Source organism: Procambarus clarkii, chromosome 85 (genome assembly GCF_040958095.1).
Source record: "Procambarus clarkii isolate CNS0578487 chromosome 85, FALCON_Pclarkii_2.0, whole genome shotgun sequence".
In the NCBI taxonomy this organism is placed as follows: Eukaryota; Metazoa; Arthropoda; class Malacostraca; order Decapoda; family Cambaridae; genus Procambarus; species Procambarus clarkii.
The window spans coordinates 4,743,298-4,759,399 of NC_091234.1; the positions used below are offsets into that span (position 1 = coordinate 4,743,298).

Below are 16,102 nucleotides of genomic sequence, written 5' to 3' on the forward strand. Positions count from 1 at the left end.
ACTAGCCAACTGCTGGAAAGGAACAGATCAGTGGTTGCTGTGGGTATTAAAGAGTAGGAAGGCTCTAATAGGACAGAGTGGAATGACAAGGACAAAGCAGCTGTGAATGAAGTACTAAAGGCACTAGACATGGAAGGGGCTGAGCATAGCATTGAGAAGGTTTTCAGGCTAGATTGGTACAACAAAGACCGAGACCGAATGATAAAGATAGTGTTTGCAAACGAGAGCACAAAGGAGAAGATCCTATCAAGGAAGAGCTCCCTGAAAAATGTGGGAAAATTAAAAAAATGTATTCCTCCAGAGAGACATGACAAGGGAGGAGAGAGCCGTGGCGTCAGAAGCAAGGAAGAGGCGCAGGGCGAGAGGGAAAAACCAGGAAGTCACAGCTCCTAACACAACACCCCCAGAGGCGAGGGGGACACCCACAACCAGCTACCCAGTAACACCAGAAGGGAGGACAACCCCGCCTCCCTCCTCTGCATAGAAAACCCCCCTACCCCAAACCCTCCCTGCCCCCACTCAAATGTTCAGCCAAATCTCCATCCCCCCCACACCCAATCCCCACCCTTCTACCCCTCCCTTTCTCCCGAGTCCTCCCTCCCCCCCTTTCCTTCCCGTCCTCCCTCCCCTTTCACCTCATACCCTCCCTGTCCCTTCCACTTCACTGGATCCCCCGCCCCTCATCCCAGTATCCTCTGAGACCCTGTTATCCACCTCACAGGTCCTCACACCCATGGAACAGCCTCCCCCTGTGGGATGTGGGCAGCTGTGAAGGATGTGCAGGAGCTGTGTGGGATGTGGGCAGCTGTGAGGGATGTGGGATGTGGGCAGCTGTGAGGGATGTGGGATGTGGGCAGCTGTGAGGGATGTGGGCAGCTGTGAGGGATGTGGGCAGCAGTGAGGGTTGTGGGCAACTGTGAGGGATGTGGGCAGCTGTGTGGAATGTGGGCATCAGTGGGGGATGTGGGCAGCTGTGAGGGGTGTGCGCAGCTGTTTGAGATGTGGGTAGCTGTGAGAGTTGTGGACAGCTGTGTGAGTTATTGGTATCTATGTGAGGAAATGCTGTTGTGTGGGATGTGGGCAGCTGTGAGAGATGTGGGCAGCTGTGAGAGATGTGGACAGCTGTGTGAGATGTTTGCAGCAGTGTGAGATGTGAGCAGCTGTGAGGGATGTGGGTAGCTGTGTGTGATGTGGGGGGCTGAGTGGGATGTGGGCCGCTGTGTGGGATGTGGGGAGCTGTGTGGGATTTGGGCAGCAGTGAGGGATGTGTGCAGCTGTGTGGGATGTGGGCATCTGTTTGGGATGTGGGCAGCTGTGTGTGATGTGATCAGCTACGTGGGATGTGGGGAGCTGTGTGGGATGTGGGCCGCTGTGTGGGATGTTTGGAGCTTTGTGGTATGTGGGGAGCTGTGTGGGATGTGGGCAGCAGTGAGGGATGTGTGCAGCTGTGTGGGATGTGGGCCGCAGTGAGGGATGTGGGGCGCTGTGAGGGATGTGGGCAGTTGTGTGGAATGTGGGCAGCAGTGAGGGATGTGAGCAGCTGTGAGAGATGTGGGCAGCTGTGTGAGATATGTGCATCTGTGTGAGTTATAGGCAGCTGTGTGGGATGTGGCAGCTGAGTGAGGTGTGGGTAACTGTTAGAGATGCGGGGCAGCTATGAAAGATGTGGGCAGCTGTGAAAGATGTGGGCATCTGTGTGGGATGTGGGCAGCTGTGTGAGCTGTGAGAGATGTGTTCAACTGAGAGATATGTGAGCAGCTGTGTGGGTTGTGGCGTGCTGTGTGAGATGTGGGCAGCTGTGTGGGTTGCTGCAGTTAAGTAGGACGTGGGCAGCTGTGTGAGTTATGGGCATCTGTGAGTTAAGGGCTGCTGTGTGGGATGTGGGCCGCTGTGTGAGATGTGGGCAGCTGTTAGGGATGTGGGCAGCTGTGGGGGATTTGGCCAGCTGTGTGAGATGTTACCAGCAGTGTGAGATGTGGGCAGCTGTGTGAGATATGGGCAGCTGTGTGGGATGTGAACATTTGTGTGGAAACGCGGGGCTGTGTTGGATGTGGGCAACTGTGTGGGATGTGGGCAGCTGTGTGGGATGTGGGCAGCTGTGAAGGATGTGCAGGAGCTGTGTGGGATGTGGGCAGCTGTGAGGGATGTGGGCAGCTGTGTGGGATGTGGGCAGCAGTGAGGGTTGTGGGCATCTGTGAGGGATGTGGGCAGCTGTGTGGAATGTGGGCATCAGTGGGGGATGTGGGCAGCTGTGAGGGGTGTGCGCAGCTGTTTGAGATGTGGGTAGCTATGAGAGTTGTGGACAGCTGTGTGAGTTATTGGTATCTATGTGAGGAAATGCTGTTGTGTGGGATGTGGGCAGCTGTGTGGGATGTGGGCAGCTGTGAGAGATGTGGCCCGCTGTGTGAGTTATAGGCATCTGTGTGAGTTATGGGCTGTTGTGTGGGATGTGGGCAGCTGTGTGAGATGTGGGCAGCTGTTAGGGATACGGGGCTGCTGTGAGAGATGTAGGCAGCTGGGAAAGATGTGGGCAGCTGTGGGGGATGTGGGCAGCTGTGAGGGATGCGGGCAGCTGTGAGAGATGTGTGCAGCTGTGTGAGTTATGTGGCATCTGTGTGAGTTTTGGGCAGCTGTGAGTGATGTGGGCAGCTGTGTGAGATGTGGGCAGCTGTTAGGGATGCGGGGCAGCTGTGAGAGATGTGGGCAGCTGTGAGAGATGTGGACAGCTGTGTGAGATGTTTGCAGCAGTGTGAGATGTGAGCAGCTGTGAGGAATGTGGGTAACTTTGTGGGATGTAGGCAGCTGTGTTGGATATGGGCAGCTGTGTGGGATGTGGGGAGCTGTGTGGGATGTGGGTAGCTGTGTGGGATGTGGGTAGCTGTGGGAGATGTGGACAGCTGTGTGAGTTATTGGCATCTGTGTGAGGTATGGGCTATTGTAGGGGATTTGGGCAGCTGTGTGAGATGTTGACAGCTGTTATGGATGCAGGGCAGCTCTGAGTGATGTGGGCAGCTGTGAGAGATATGGTCAGCTTTGTAGGATGTGGGCAGCTGAGTGAAATGTGGACAGTTGTGAGAAATGTGGGCAGCTGTGAGATATGTGGGCAACTGTGTTTGATGTGTGCAGCTGTATGTGATGTGATCAGCTGTGAGAGGTGTGCGCAGCTGTGTGGGATGTGGGTAGCTATGAGAGATGTGGACAGCGTTGTGAGTTACTGGCATCTGTGTGGGATGTGGGCAGCTGTGTGTGATGTGATCAGCTGTGAGAGGTGTGCGCAGTTGTGTGAGATGTGGGTAGCTGTGAGAGATGTGGACAGCTGTGTGAGTGTTGGGCATCTGTGTGAGTTATGGGCAGCTGTGTGGGATGTGGGCAGCTGTGTGAGATGTGGGCAACTGTTAGAGATGCGGGGCAGCTATGAGATATGTGGGCAGCTGTGAGAGATGTGGGCAGGAGTGTGGGATGTGGGCAGGTGTGTAGGATGTGGGCAGTAGTGAGAGATATGGTCAGCTGAGAGAGATGTGGGCAGCTGTGTGGGATGTGGCGAGCTGTGTGAGATGTGGGCAGCTGTGTGGGTAGTTACAGTTGTGTGGGATGTGGGCATCTGTGTGAGTTAAGGGCTGCTGTGTGGGATGTGGGCAACTGTGTGGGATGTGGGCCGTTGTGAGGGATGTTAGCAGTTGTGAGGGATTTGGGCAGCTGTATGGGATGTGGGCGGCAGTGAGAGATGTGGGCAGCTGTGTGAGTTATGGGCATCTGTGTGAGTTATGGACAGCTGTGTAGGATGTGGGCATCTGTGTGAGATGTGGGCAACTGTTAGAGAAGCGTTGCCGCTGTGTGGGCTGTGGGCAGCTATGTGAGATGTGGGCAACTGTTAGGGATCCGGGGCAGCTATGTGGGATGTGGGCAGCAGTAAGAGATGTGGGCATCTGAGAGAGATGTGGGCAGCTGTGTGGGATGTAGGTAGCTGTGAGAGATGTGGACAGCGTTGTGAGTTATGGGCATCTGTGTGGGATGTGGGCAGCTGTGTGTGATGTGATCAGCTGTGAGAGGTGTGCGCAGCTGTGTGGGATGTGGGTAGCTGTGAAAAATGTGGACAGTTGTGTGAGTGTTGGGCATCTGTGTGAGTTATGGGCTGTTGAGTGGGATGTGGGCAGCTGTGTAAGATGTGGGCCGCTGTGAGGGATGTGGGCAGCTGTGAGGGATGTGGGCAGCTGTGTGAGTTATGTGCGTCTGTGTGAGTTATGGGCAGCTGTGTGGGATGTGGCAACTGTTTGAGATTTGGGCAACTGTGAGAGATGCGGGGCAGCTATGAGATATGTTAGCAACTGTGAGAGATGTGGGCAGGAGTGTGGGATGTGGGCAGTAGTGACAGATGTGGACAGCTGAGAGAGATGTGGGCAGCTGTGTGGAATGTGGCGAGCTGTGTGAGATGTGGGCAGCTGTGTGGGATGTGGGCCGTTGTGTGGAATGTAGGCAGCAATGATGGGTGTTAGCAGCTGTGAGGGATGTGGGCAGCTGTATGGGATGTGGGCGGCAGTGAGAGATGTGCGCAGCTGTGTGCATTATGGGCATCTGTGTGAGTTATGGGCATCTGGGTGAGTTATGGGCAGCTGTGTGGGCTGTGGGCAACTGTATGAGATGTGGGCAACTGTTAGAGATCCGGGGCAGCTATGTGGGATGTGGGCAGCAGTGAGAGATGTGGGGATCTGAGAGAGATGTGGGCAGCTGTGTGGGATTTGGCGAGCTACGTGAGATGTGGGCAGATGTGTGGGTTGTGGGCAGTTGTGTTGGATGTGGGCAGCTGTGTGAGATGTGGGCAGCTGTGTGGGATGTGGACAGCTGTGTGGGATGTGGGCAGCTTTGTGGGACGTTGGCAGCTGTGTTGGATGTGGGCAGCGGTGACGATGTGGGCTGCTGTGAGGGATGTGGGCAGCTGTGTGGGAGTTGGCGAGCTGTGTGAGATGTGGGCAGCTGTGTGGGTTGTGGGCAGTTGTGTGGGATGTGGGCAGCTGTGTGTTTTATGGGCATCTGGGTGAGTTATGGGCAGCTGTGTGGGATGTAGGCAGCTGTGTGAGATGTGGGCAGCTGTTTGGGATTTGGACAGCTTTGTGAGATGTTAGCTGCTTTGTGATATGTGGGCAGCTGTGTGAGATGTGGGCAGCTGTGTAGGCTGTGGGGAGCTTTGTGGGATGTGGGGAGCTGTGTGGGATTTGGGCCGCAGTGAGGGATGTTGGCCCTGTGAGGGATGTGGGCAGATGTGTGGAATGTGCGCAGCAGTGAGGGATGTGAGCAGCTGTGAGGGATGTTGGCCGCTTTGTGGGATGTGTGCAGCTGTGAGAGATGTGGGCCCCTGTTTGAGTTATGGGCATCTGTGTGAGTTAAGGGCAGCTGTGTGGGATGTGGGCAACTGTTAGAGATGCGGGGCAGCTTTGAGAGATGTGGGCAGCTCTGTGGGATGTGGGCAGCTGTGTGGTATGTGAGCAGGTGTGAGAGATGTGGGCAGCTGAGAGAGATGTGGGTACATGTGTGGGAAAGGCGAGCTGTGTGAGATATGGGCAGCTATGTGGGGTGTGGGCTGTTGTGTGGGATGTGGGCTGCTGTGTGAATTATGGTCATCTGAGTGAGTTATGTGCAGCTGTGTGGGATATGGGCCGCTGTGTGAGATGTGGGCAGCTGTTAGGAATGTGGGCAGCTGTGTGGCATTTGAACAGCTGTGTGAGATGTTAGCAGCTGTGTGAGATGTGGGCAGCTGTTTGAGTTATGGGCATCTGTGTGGGATGTGGGAAATGTGTAGGATGTAGGCAGCTGTGTGGGATGTGGGCAACTGTGTGGGATGTGGTCAGCTGTGTGGGATGTGGGCAGCTGTGAGGGATGTGGGCAGCTGTGTGGAATGTTGGCCGCAGTGAGGGATGTGGGCCGCTGTGAGGGATGTGGGCAGCTGTAAGGGATGTGGGCAGCTGTGTGGAATGTTGGCCGCAGTGAGGGATGTGGGCCGCTGTGAGGGATGTGGGCCGTTGTGTGGAAGGTAGGCAGTAGTGAGGGATGTGGGCATCTGTGTGGGATGTGGGCAGCAGTGAGAGATGTAGGCAGCTGTGTGGAATTTGGGTAGCTGTGTGAGATATTAACAGTTGTGTGAGATGTGGGCAGCTGTGTGACATGTTAGCAGCTGTGTGAGTTACGGGCCGCTTTGTGAGATGTGGGCAGCTGTTAGGGTTTTGGGCAGCTGTGTGAGATGTTAGCAATTGTGTGAGATGTGGGCAGCTGTGTGAGATGTGGGCAGCTGTGTGGGATGTGGGCTGCTGTGTGGGATTTGGGCAACTGTATGGGACGTGGGCAGGTGTGTGGGATGTCCAGCTGTGTGGGATGTGCGGAGCTGTGTGTGATGTGGGGGGGCTGTGTGGGATGTGGGCACCTGTTAGGGATATGGGCAGCTGTGTGGGATTTGGGCAGCTGTGTGAGATGTTATCAGTTATGGGAGATGTGGGCAGCTGTGTGAGAGGTTAGCATCTGTGTGATTTATGGGCATCTGTGTGAGTTATGGGCCGCTGTGTGAGATGTGGGCAGCTGCTAGGGATGTGGGCAGCTGTTTGGGATTTGGGCAGCTGTGTGAGACGTTAGCAGCTGTGTGAGATGTGGGCAGCTGTGTGAGATGTGGGCAGCTGTGTGGGATGTGGGCTGTTGTGTGGGATGTGGGCAACAGTGTGGGATGTGGGCAGGTGTTTGGAATGTGGGCAGCTGTGTGGGACGTGGGCAGCTGTGTGGGATGTGGTCAGATGTGTGGGATGTGAGCAGCTGTGTGGGATGCGGGCAGCTGTTTGGGAGGTGGGCAGTTGTGTGGGATGTGGGCAGAAGTGTGGCATGTGGGCAGCTGTGTAGGATGTGGGTAGCTGTGTGGGATGTGGGCAGCTGTGAGGGATTTGGGCAGCTGTGTGAGATGTTAGCAGCTGTGTGAGTTGTGGGCAACTGTGTGAGACGTGGGCAGCTTTATGGGATGTTGGCAGCTGTGTGGGATGTGGGCAGCTGTGTGGGATGTGTGGAGCTGTGTGGGATGTGGGCAGCTGTGAGGGATGTGGGCAGCTGTGTGGGATGTGGGCAGCAGTGAGGGATGTGGGCAGCTGTGCGGGATGTTGGCAGATGTGAGGAATGTGGGCATCTGTGTGGGATGTGGGCAGCTGTGAGAGATGGGGGCAGCTGTGTGAGTTATGGGCATCTGTTTGAGTTATGGGTAGCAGTGTGGGATGTGGGCAGCTGTGAGAGATGTGGGCATCTGTGTGGGATGTGGGCAGCTGTGAGAGATGGGGGCAGCTGTGTGAGTTATGGGCATCTGTTTGAGTTATGGGTAGCAGTGTGGGATGTGGGCAGCTGTGAGAGATGTGGGCAGGTGTGTGGGATGTGGGCCGCTGTGTGGAATGTGGGCAGCTGTGAGAGATGTGGGCAGCTGTGAGAGATGTGGACAGCTGTGTGGGATGTGGGCAGCTGTGTGGAATGTGGGCCTCTGTGAGAGATGAGGGCAGCTGTGAGAGATGTGGGCAGCTGTGTGGGATGTGGGCAGCTGTGTGGGATGTGGGCAGCTGTGTGGGATGTGGGCAGCTGTGAGAGATGTGGGCAGCTGTCTGGGATTGGGGAACTGTGTGGGATGTTTGCAGCTGTGTGTGATGTGGGCAGCTGTTTGGGTGATGTTGTTTACTGTTATAGTTGTGCGATGTTCAATGATGTTAATTTCCTGTTCAATGCTATGTGTTATTTCTTGTTCAATGTGTTGATAACGAAGATTTATTGTAATATAATCTTTTAGTTGTTAACTAGTCAGTGTTGCAAGTCTGTATGTCTGCGTTCTGATAGTTGGAGTAACTTATATACTGATGACCACAGGTGATGTATGTTGAGGAGGAACCCTGAGGAGGGAACCTCTCTCCCCTCCCGGGGGACCAGGGTAGTGGACTCTCCCAATCTGGTGAGTGGCTGGGTAAGGGGTAAGGAGGGGCGGTGGTGGGGAGTATACGTCCCCCTGGTGGTTTTGGGACGGCAGATGGGAGCTGACACTCTCGCAACATCCATGCGTTTGGCAGAAACCACTGAATCTCTCCCATTAAGCACAAATCTATTATGTATCAGTTGACCAGGTTGTGTAAACCGACTGTCACCAAGGCTCTCCCAGTAGTCACAAATAGTGAAGTGTAAACTAACCAAGTTGCGGAAACCAATGGTCTCTAGTGGATAGGAGAGCTATTGAGATGAAAAGAGGATGTGGGAGGAATCCTAAAATTATCAAACGTAACCCAAAACCGAATAAGGGTTTTGTATTCATAGATTATCCTACTCCCCTTCCTCCCACCTTATATACATGTCGTGCCAAGGTCATCCCTCTCGTCATCCCTTTCCCCTATCATCCATCCCTACCTCCATAGAGAGAGAATAAGAGACTGACAGTCTCTTAAGACAGATAGGAAGACAAAGACATGAACATAAACAGAATAAGACGTAGGTAGACACATACAGACTGATCTGGGATGCCCAGATCACTGGCTCACACAGCCTACGTGTTAACCGAACCTCTCCCTCCAATGATAACCAAATATGACCAACCCTTCTCTGAAAGTGAGATGTGCTTGCGATATATATATCGATATATATGGATACATACACAAAAAACAGAGAGACAGAGACAGGAAGAGAGACAAACACAAACATAGAGGGTGGCAAACAAAAACAGAAAGACAAAGAAAGAAGAGATAGATAAATCGATAGATATGGTAGCCCGAAGCATCTGGCCTCCAGCCTCAAACAGGCTGACATTCTTATATATTAATATTGATATAATAATAATGAGAAAATCCGTAGGGATCATGATGATGATTGGAACATATGTAGCGGAGATTCCCACGCACACGCCCCAGACAATCATATCACGACTAGGTCAAAAGCATTACAACCTGGAGTTCTACTGGACATACGAGGGTTTTCTGAGGCTTCCACTGAAGCCGGGACAGAATTTTTACACAATCCCCCATGCAATCCGGCTCTGTCATCTAGGAATGTTCTACCTCAGGAAGCCTCAATACACAATCATGTGTTCAGTGGAACGCCAGGTTGCAATCCTTTTTACCTTGTCAAGGCCTGGTTGTCTGGGGAGTGTGTGTGGGAATACTCACTTTATAGGTTCAAATCCTCATCACAACTCCAACGGATTGTCTTATTGATATATCACTCCAGAGTGTTTACTCTCTGTTTAATAATAATAATACTAATACTAATAATAATAATAATAATAATAATAATAATAATAATAATAATAATAATAATGTGCATGGTACAATTGGTTGTTCATCTAGGTGGTAATGTGGGTTTGATGCCGGCGTCGCTGTGCGTGGTAGCTGTAACGTGTCTGCTGCTGCATCAACTGCTGCTCGCTCACTACAACAGCGGCCTCATCACTGCCCTGGCAGTGGGACCACCTCTCACACTCATCTCTAACTTAAACGATATCAACCGCAACCCCTCACTCACTCTTGGCTATGTTAAAGGTTCTTCTCTAACCGAACATTTTAAGGTGAGAGTTATATTATATTGTAATCAAGTACCCTAAAAACATGTATCCACACTTTCATAGCAGGTAACTCAAAATGGTTTTTTTGTAATTCTTCGATAAAATCTATCTTAAGTTGGATATGGGCTTGGATATTTAAAAGGAAATAAAGAGTATATATGTAATGAACTCAGAGTGGAAAACTGTTGTAGAAAGAGTGGCTCCAGGCTATGTCCTGGTACCCGTGTTGTTTAACACTCACACACACACACATACATTTAAATATATATATATAGTGGTGGTACCCCTAAATATATATATATATATATATATATATATATATATATATATATATATATATATATATATATATATATATATATATGTATATATATATATATATATATATATATATATATATATATATATATATATATATATATATATATATATATATATATATATATATATATGTCGTACCTAATAGCCAGAACGCACTTCTCAGCCTACTATTCAATGCCCGATTTGCCTAATAAGCCAAGTTTTCATGAATTAATGTTTTTTCGTCTACCTAACCTACCTAACCTAACCTAACCTAGATTTTTTTGGCTACCTAACCTAACCTTACCTATAAATATAGGTTAGGTTAGGTTAGGTAGGGTTGGTTAGGTTCGGTCATATATCTACGTTAATTTTAACTCCAATAAAAAAAAATTGACCTCATACATAGAGAAAAGGGTTGCTTTATCATTTCATAAGAAAAAAATTATAGTAAATATATTAATTCAGGAAAACTTGGCTTATTAGGCAAATCGGGCCTTGAATAGTAGGCTGAGAAGTGAGTTCTGGCTACTAGGTACGACATATATATATATATATATATATACATATATATATATATATATATATATATATATATATATATATATATATATATATGTATATATATATATATATATATATATATATATACATATATATATATATATATATATATATATATATATATATATATATATATATATATATATATATATATATGTCGTACCTAGTAGCCAGAACGCACTTCTCTGCCTACTTTGCAAGGCCCGATTTGCCTAATAAGCTAAGTTTTCATGAATTAATGGTTTTTCGACTATCTAACCTACCTAACCTAACCTAACCTAACTTTTTCGGCTACCTAACCCAACCTAACCTATAAAGATAGGTTAGGTTAGGTTAGGTAGGGTTGGTTAGGTTCGGTCATATATCTACGTTAATTTTAACTCCAATAAAAAAAAATTGACCTCATACATAATGAAATGGGTAGCTTTATCATTTTATAAGAAAAAAATTAGAGAAAATATATTAATTCAGGAAAACTTGGCTTATTAGGCAAATCGGGCCTTGAATAGTAGGCCGAGAAGTGCGTTCTGGCTACTAGGTACGACATATATATATATATATGTCGTACCTAATAGCCAGAACGCACTTCTCAGCCTATTATTCAAGGCCCGATTTGCCTAATAAGCCAAGTTTTCATGAATTAATGTTTTTTCGTCTACCTAACCAACCTAACCTAACCTAACCTAGCTTTTTTTGGCTACCTAACCTAACCTTACCTATAAATATAGGTTAGGTTAGGTTAGGTAGGGTTGGTTAGGTTCGGTCATATATCTACGTTAATTTTAACTCCAATAAAAAAAATTGACCTCATACATAGAGAAAAGGGTTGCTTTATCATTTCATAAGAAAAAAATTATAGTAAATATATTAATTCAGGAAAACTTGGTTTATTAGGCAAATTGGGCCTTGAATAGTAGGCTGAGAAGTGAGTTCTGGCTACTAGGTACGACATATATATATATATATATATATATATATATATATATATATATATATATATATATATATATATATATATATATATATATATATATATATATATATATATATATATATATGTCGTACCTAGTAGCCAGAACGCACTTATCAGCCTACAATGCAAGGCCCGATTTGCCTAATAAGCCAAGTTTTCATGAATTAATATGTTTTCTCTAGTTTTTTTCTTACGAAATGATAAAGCTGCCCATTTCATTATGTATGAGGTCAATTTTTTTTAATGGAGTTAAAATTAACGTAGATATATGACCGAACCTAACCAACCCTACCTAACCTAACCTAACCTATCTTCATAGGTTAGGTTCGGTTAGGTAGCAGAAAAAGTTAGGTTAGGTTAGGTTAGGTAGGTTAGGTAGTCGAAAAAACATTAATTCATGAAAACTTAGCTTATTAGGCAAATCGGGCCTTGAATAGTAGGCTGATAAGTACGTTCTGGCTATTAGGTACGATATATATATATATATATATATATATATATATATATATATATATATATATATATATATATATATATGTCGTACCTAGTAGCCAGAACGCACTTCTCAGCCTAATATGCAAGGCCCGATTTGCCTAATAAGCCAAGTTTTCATGAATTAATTGTTTTTCGACTACCTAACCTACCTAACCTAACCTAACCTAACTTTTTTGGCTACCTAACCTAATCTAGCCTATAGAGATAGGTTAGGTTAGGTTAGGTAGGGTTGGTTAGGTTCGGTCATATATCTACGTTAATTTTAACTCCAATAAAAAGAAATTGACCTCATACATAATGAAATGGGTAGCTTTATCATTTCATAAGAAAAAAAAATAGAGAAAATATATTAATTCAGGAAAACTTGGCTTATTAGGCAAATCGGGCCTTGCATAGTAGGCTGAGAAGTGCGTTCTGGCTACTAGGTACGACATATATATATATGTCGTACCTAGTAGCCAGAACGCACTTCTCGGCCTACTATGCAAGGCCCGATTTGCCTAATAAGCCAAGTTTTCCTAAAATAATATGTTTTCTCTAATTTCTTTCTTATGAAATGATAAAGCTACCAATTTCATTATGTATGAGGTAAATTTGTTTTTATTGGAGTTAAAATTAACGTAGATATATGACCGAACCTAACCAACCCTACCTAACCTAACCTAACCTATCTTTATAGGTTAGGTTAGGTTAGGTAGCCCAAAAAGTTAGGTTAGGTAGTTGAAAAACAATTAATTCGTGAAAACTTGGCTTATTAGGCAAATCGGGCCTTGCATAGTAGTCAGAGAAGTGCGTTCTGGCTACTAGGTACATATATATATATACATATATATATATATATATATATGTATATATATATATATATATATATATATATATATATATATATATATATATATATGTATATATATATATGTATATATATATATATATATATATATATATATATATATATATATATATATATATATATATATATATATATATATATATATATATATATATATATTATTAAATATGACCGAAAAAGTATGATTAATAATTCTAACACGAATTTTCTCAATCTTTCGTACATTTCTTTTCACTGTTGGTGGTAATTCAAGAATCAATTCTCCAAAATTCATTTTTATTTCTAGTCTGACGCGACACTTGAGCGCGTTTCGTAAAACTTATTACATTTTCAAAGAATTTAGTTTACACATACACAACTGAATAGAACTTACACATCTCCGATTTGTTTATATCTACATTTGAGTGAGGTGGATGGGGTGAGGTGGTATTAATAGGGTATTAATTTCATCAACACAAGACAGAACACGAAACAATGGGTATTGAATGGAAGTGATTGTAGAAAGCCTATTGGTCCATATTTCTTGATGCTTCTATATTGGAGCGGAGTCTTGAGGTGGGTAGAATATAGTTGTGCATTAATTGGCTGTTGATTGCTGGTCTTGACTTTTTAATGTGTAGTGCCTCGCAAACGTCAAGCCGCCTGCTATCGCTGTATCTATCGATGATTTCTGTGTTGTTTACTAGGATTTCTCTGGCGATGGTTTGGTTGTGGGAAGAGATTATATGTTCCTTAATGGAGCCCTGTTGCTTATGCATCGTTAAACGCCTAGAAAGAGATGTTGTTGTCTTGCCTATATACTGGTTTTTTTTGGAGCTTACAGTCCCCAAGAGGGCATTTGAAGGCATAGACGACGTTGGTCTCTTTTAAAGTGTCCTGCTTTGTGTCTGGAGAGTTTCTCATGAGTAGGCTGGCCGTTTTTCTGGTTTTATAGTAAATCGTCAGTTGTATCCTCTGATTTTTGTCTGTAGGGATAACGTTTCTATTAACAATATCTTTCAGGACCCTTTCCTCCGTTTTATGAGCTGCGGAAAAGAAGTTCCTGTAAAATAGTCTAATAGGGGGTATAGGTGTTGTGTTAGTTGTCTCTTCAGAGGTTGCATGGCGTTTCACTTTCCTTCTTATGATGTCTTCGACGAAACCATTGGAGAAGCCGTTGTTGATTAGGACCTGCCTTACCCTACAGAGTTCTTCGTCGACTTGCTTCCATTCTGAGCTGTGGCTGAGAGCACGGTCGACATATGCGTTAACAACACTCCTCTTGTACCTGTCTGGGCAGTCGCTGTTGGCATTTAGGCACATTCCTGTGTTCGTTTCCTTAGTGTAGACTGCAGTGTGGAAACTTCCGCTCTTTTCCATGACTGTTGCATCTAGAAAGGGCAGCTTCCCATCCTTTTCCATCTCGTAAGTGAAACGCAGCACGGAACTCTGCTCAAACGCCTCCTTCAGCGTTTGAGCATATTTAATAATATATGTCTACAAGAAAGACTGCTACCAAAATATACTAATATATATATATATATATATATATATATATATATATATATATATATATATATATATATATATATATATATATATATATATATATATATATATATATATATATATATATATATATATATATGCGAACAAGCCTGAATGGTCCCCAGGACTATATGCGACTGAAAACTCACACCCCAGAAGTGACTCGCACCCATACTCCCAGGAGCAACGCAACTGGTAACTACAGGGCGCCTTAATCCGCCAAGCGGATTAAGGCGCCAATCCTATAGACACCTATACCCCCTATTAATTAGGATGTCCGGCCGTGATGGTCAAGCGGATTAAGGCGCCCCTGTAGTTACCAGTTGCGTTGCTCCTGGGAGTATGGGTTTGAGTAACTTCTGGGGTGTGAGTTTTCATTCATATATATATATATATATATATATATATATATATATATATATATATATATATATATATATATATATATATATATATATATATATATGTCGTACCTAGTAGCCAGAACGCACTTTTTGGCCTACTATTCAAGGCCCGATTTGCCTAATTAGCCAAGTTTTCCTGAATTAATACATTTTCTCTAATTTTTTTCTTATGAAATGTTAAAGCTACCCATTTCATTGTGTATGAGGTCAATTTTTTTTTATTGGAGTTAAAATTACCGTAGATATACGACCGAACCTAACCAACCCTACCTACCCTAACCTAACCTATCTTTATAGGTTAGGTTAGGTTAGGTAGCCGAAAAAGTTAGGTTAGGTTAGGTTAGGTAGGTTAGGTAGTCGAAAAACAATTAATTCATGAAAACTTGGCTTATTAGGCAAATCGGGCCTTGCATAGTAGGCTGAGAAGTGCGTTCTGGCTACTAGGTACGACATATATATACATATATATATATATATATATATATATATATATATATATATATATATATATATATATATATATATATATATATATATATATATATATATATATATATGTGTGTGTGTGTGTGTGTGTGTGTGTGTGTATAGGTCGTACCTAGTACCTAATTGATAAATTTAATTTTCATAGATTTCGATATTTTTTATTTTTCATTTAATTATTTTGAGTGACATTGCATTGGAACTGAACTGTTGTTCATCATACCTTTTATTCCGTAAGTATAGTTTTTTTCATCTTTTTTCATTTCGTTTTTTAACTGTTCTTATTTTTCAGTGCAATTGGCGTTGGAATTGAGCTATGTCGATTGATCTGCGTCTTAATTGAAATATTTCGTTAGTATTTTTTTTTTTAAAGAAGAAAATGGACAACGCATATCTTTCACGGCTGCAAATGTGCAACAAATAGCTATGAATCCACCGGCTACAACGTTAATTGCTTTCTTAACGTTATGCCAGAATGACGCATTTGCGAAAGCACTGCTGTATTCCTAACTGCCTCCGTATTTCATATGGAATGCGAGTAGAAAATCATTTGAACGACGCAGAGAAGGAGAGCAGCCTGGCATATTCAAATAAACTATGATAGGTACACTGTACACCGTGCATCCCAATCATGATAAATGCTTCTTTATTCGCATGCTGTTGGTAAATGTGTTCGGTCCAACGTCTTTCCAGCAATTGAGATTTGTCAACGGCGTTACAAATGCCACTTTCCGTAGAGCTTTCCAGTAGCTCTTAGTGGTGTAATTAACGCCAATGGTCGTGATGACTCGATAAAGCGAGGTCATGGAGCTAGCATAACTCGGTGAATTAATCATATCCTGTCAGGTGACAGTGGATTAAGATGCACTCATGTTAATTAAGGTAATTAACACCTCGTCCGTGAATTCACAGTGTTTGATGAGACCTGCTTAAGCGGAGTGAGACGTATATATATATAT

The 16,102-nt window shown here is 44.8% G+C and overlaps 1 protein-coding gene across 1 annotated transcript in view; it reads left to right on the forward strand.

The window, feature by feature from the left end:
- The window catches only part of LOC138358640 (glutamate receptor-like), a 32,996-nt gene extending 17,540 nt beyond the window's left edge, over positions 1 to 15,456 (forward strand). The window contains exons 4-5 of the mRNA XM_069316707.1: positions 9,333 to 9,550; positions 15,436 to 15,456. Of these exons, the coding sequence (XP_069172808.1) occupies positions 9,333 to 9,550; positions 15,436 to 15,456 (239 nt within the window). The remainder of the gene's footprint in view (positions 1 to 9,332; positions 9,551 to 15,435) is intronic.
- Positions 15,457 to 16,102: the final 646 nt, after the last annotated feature.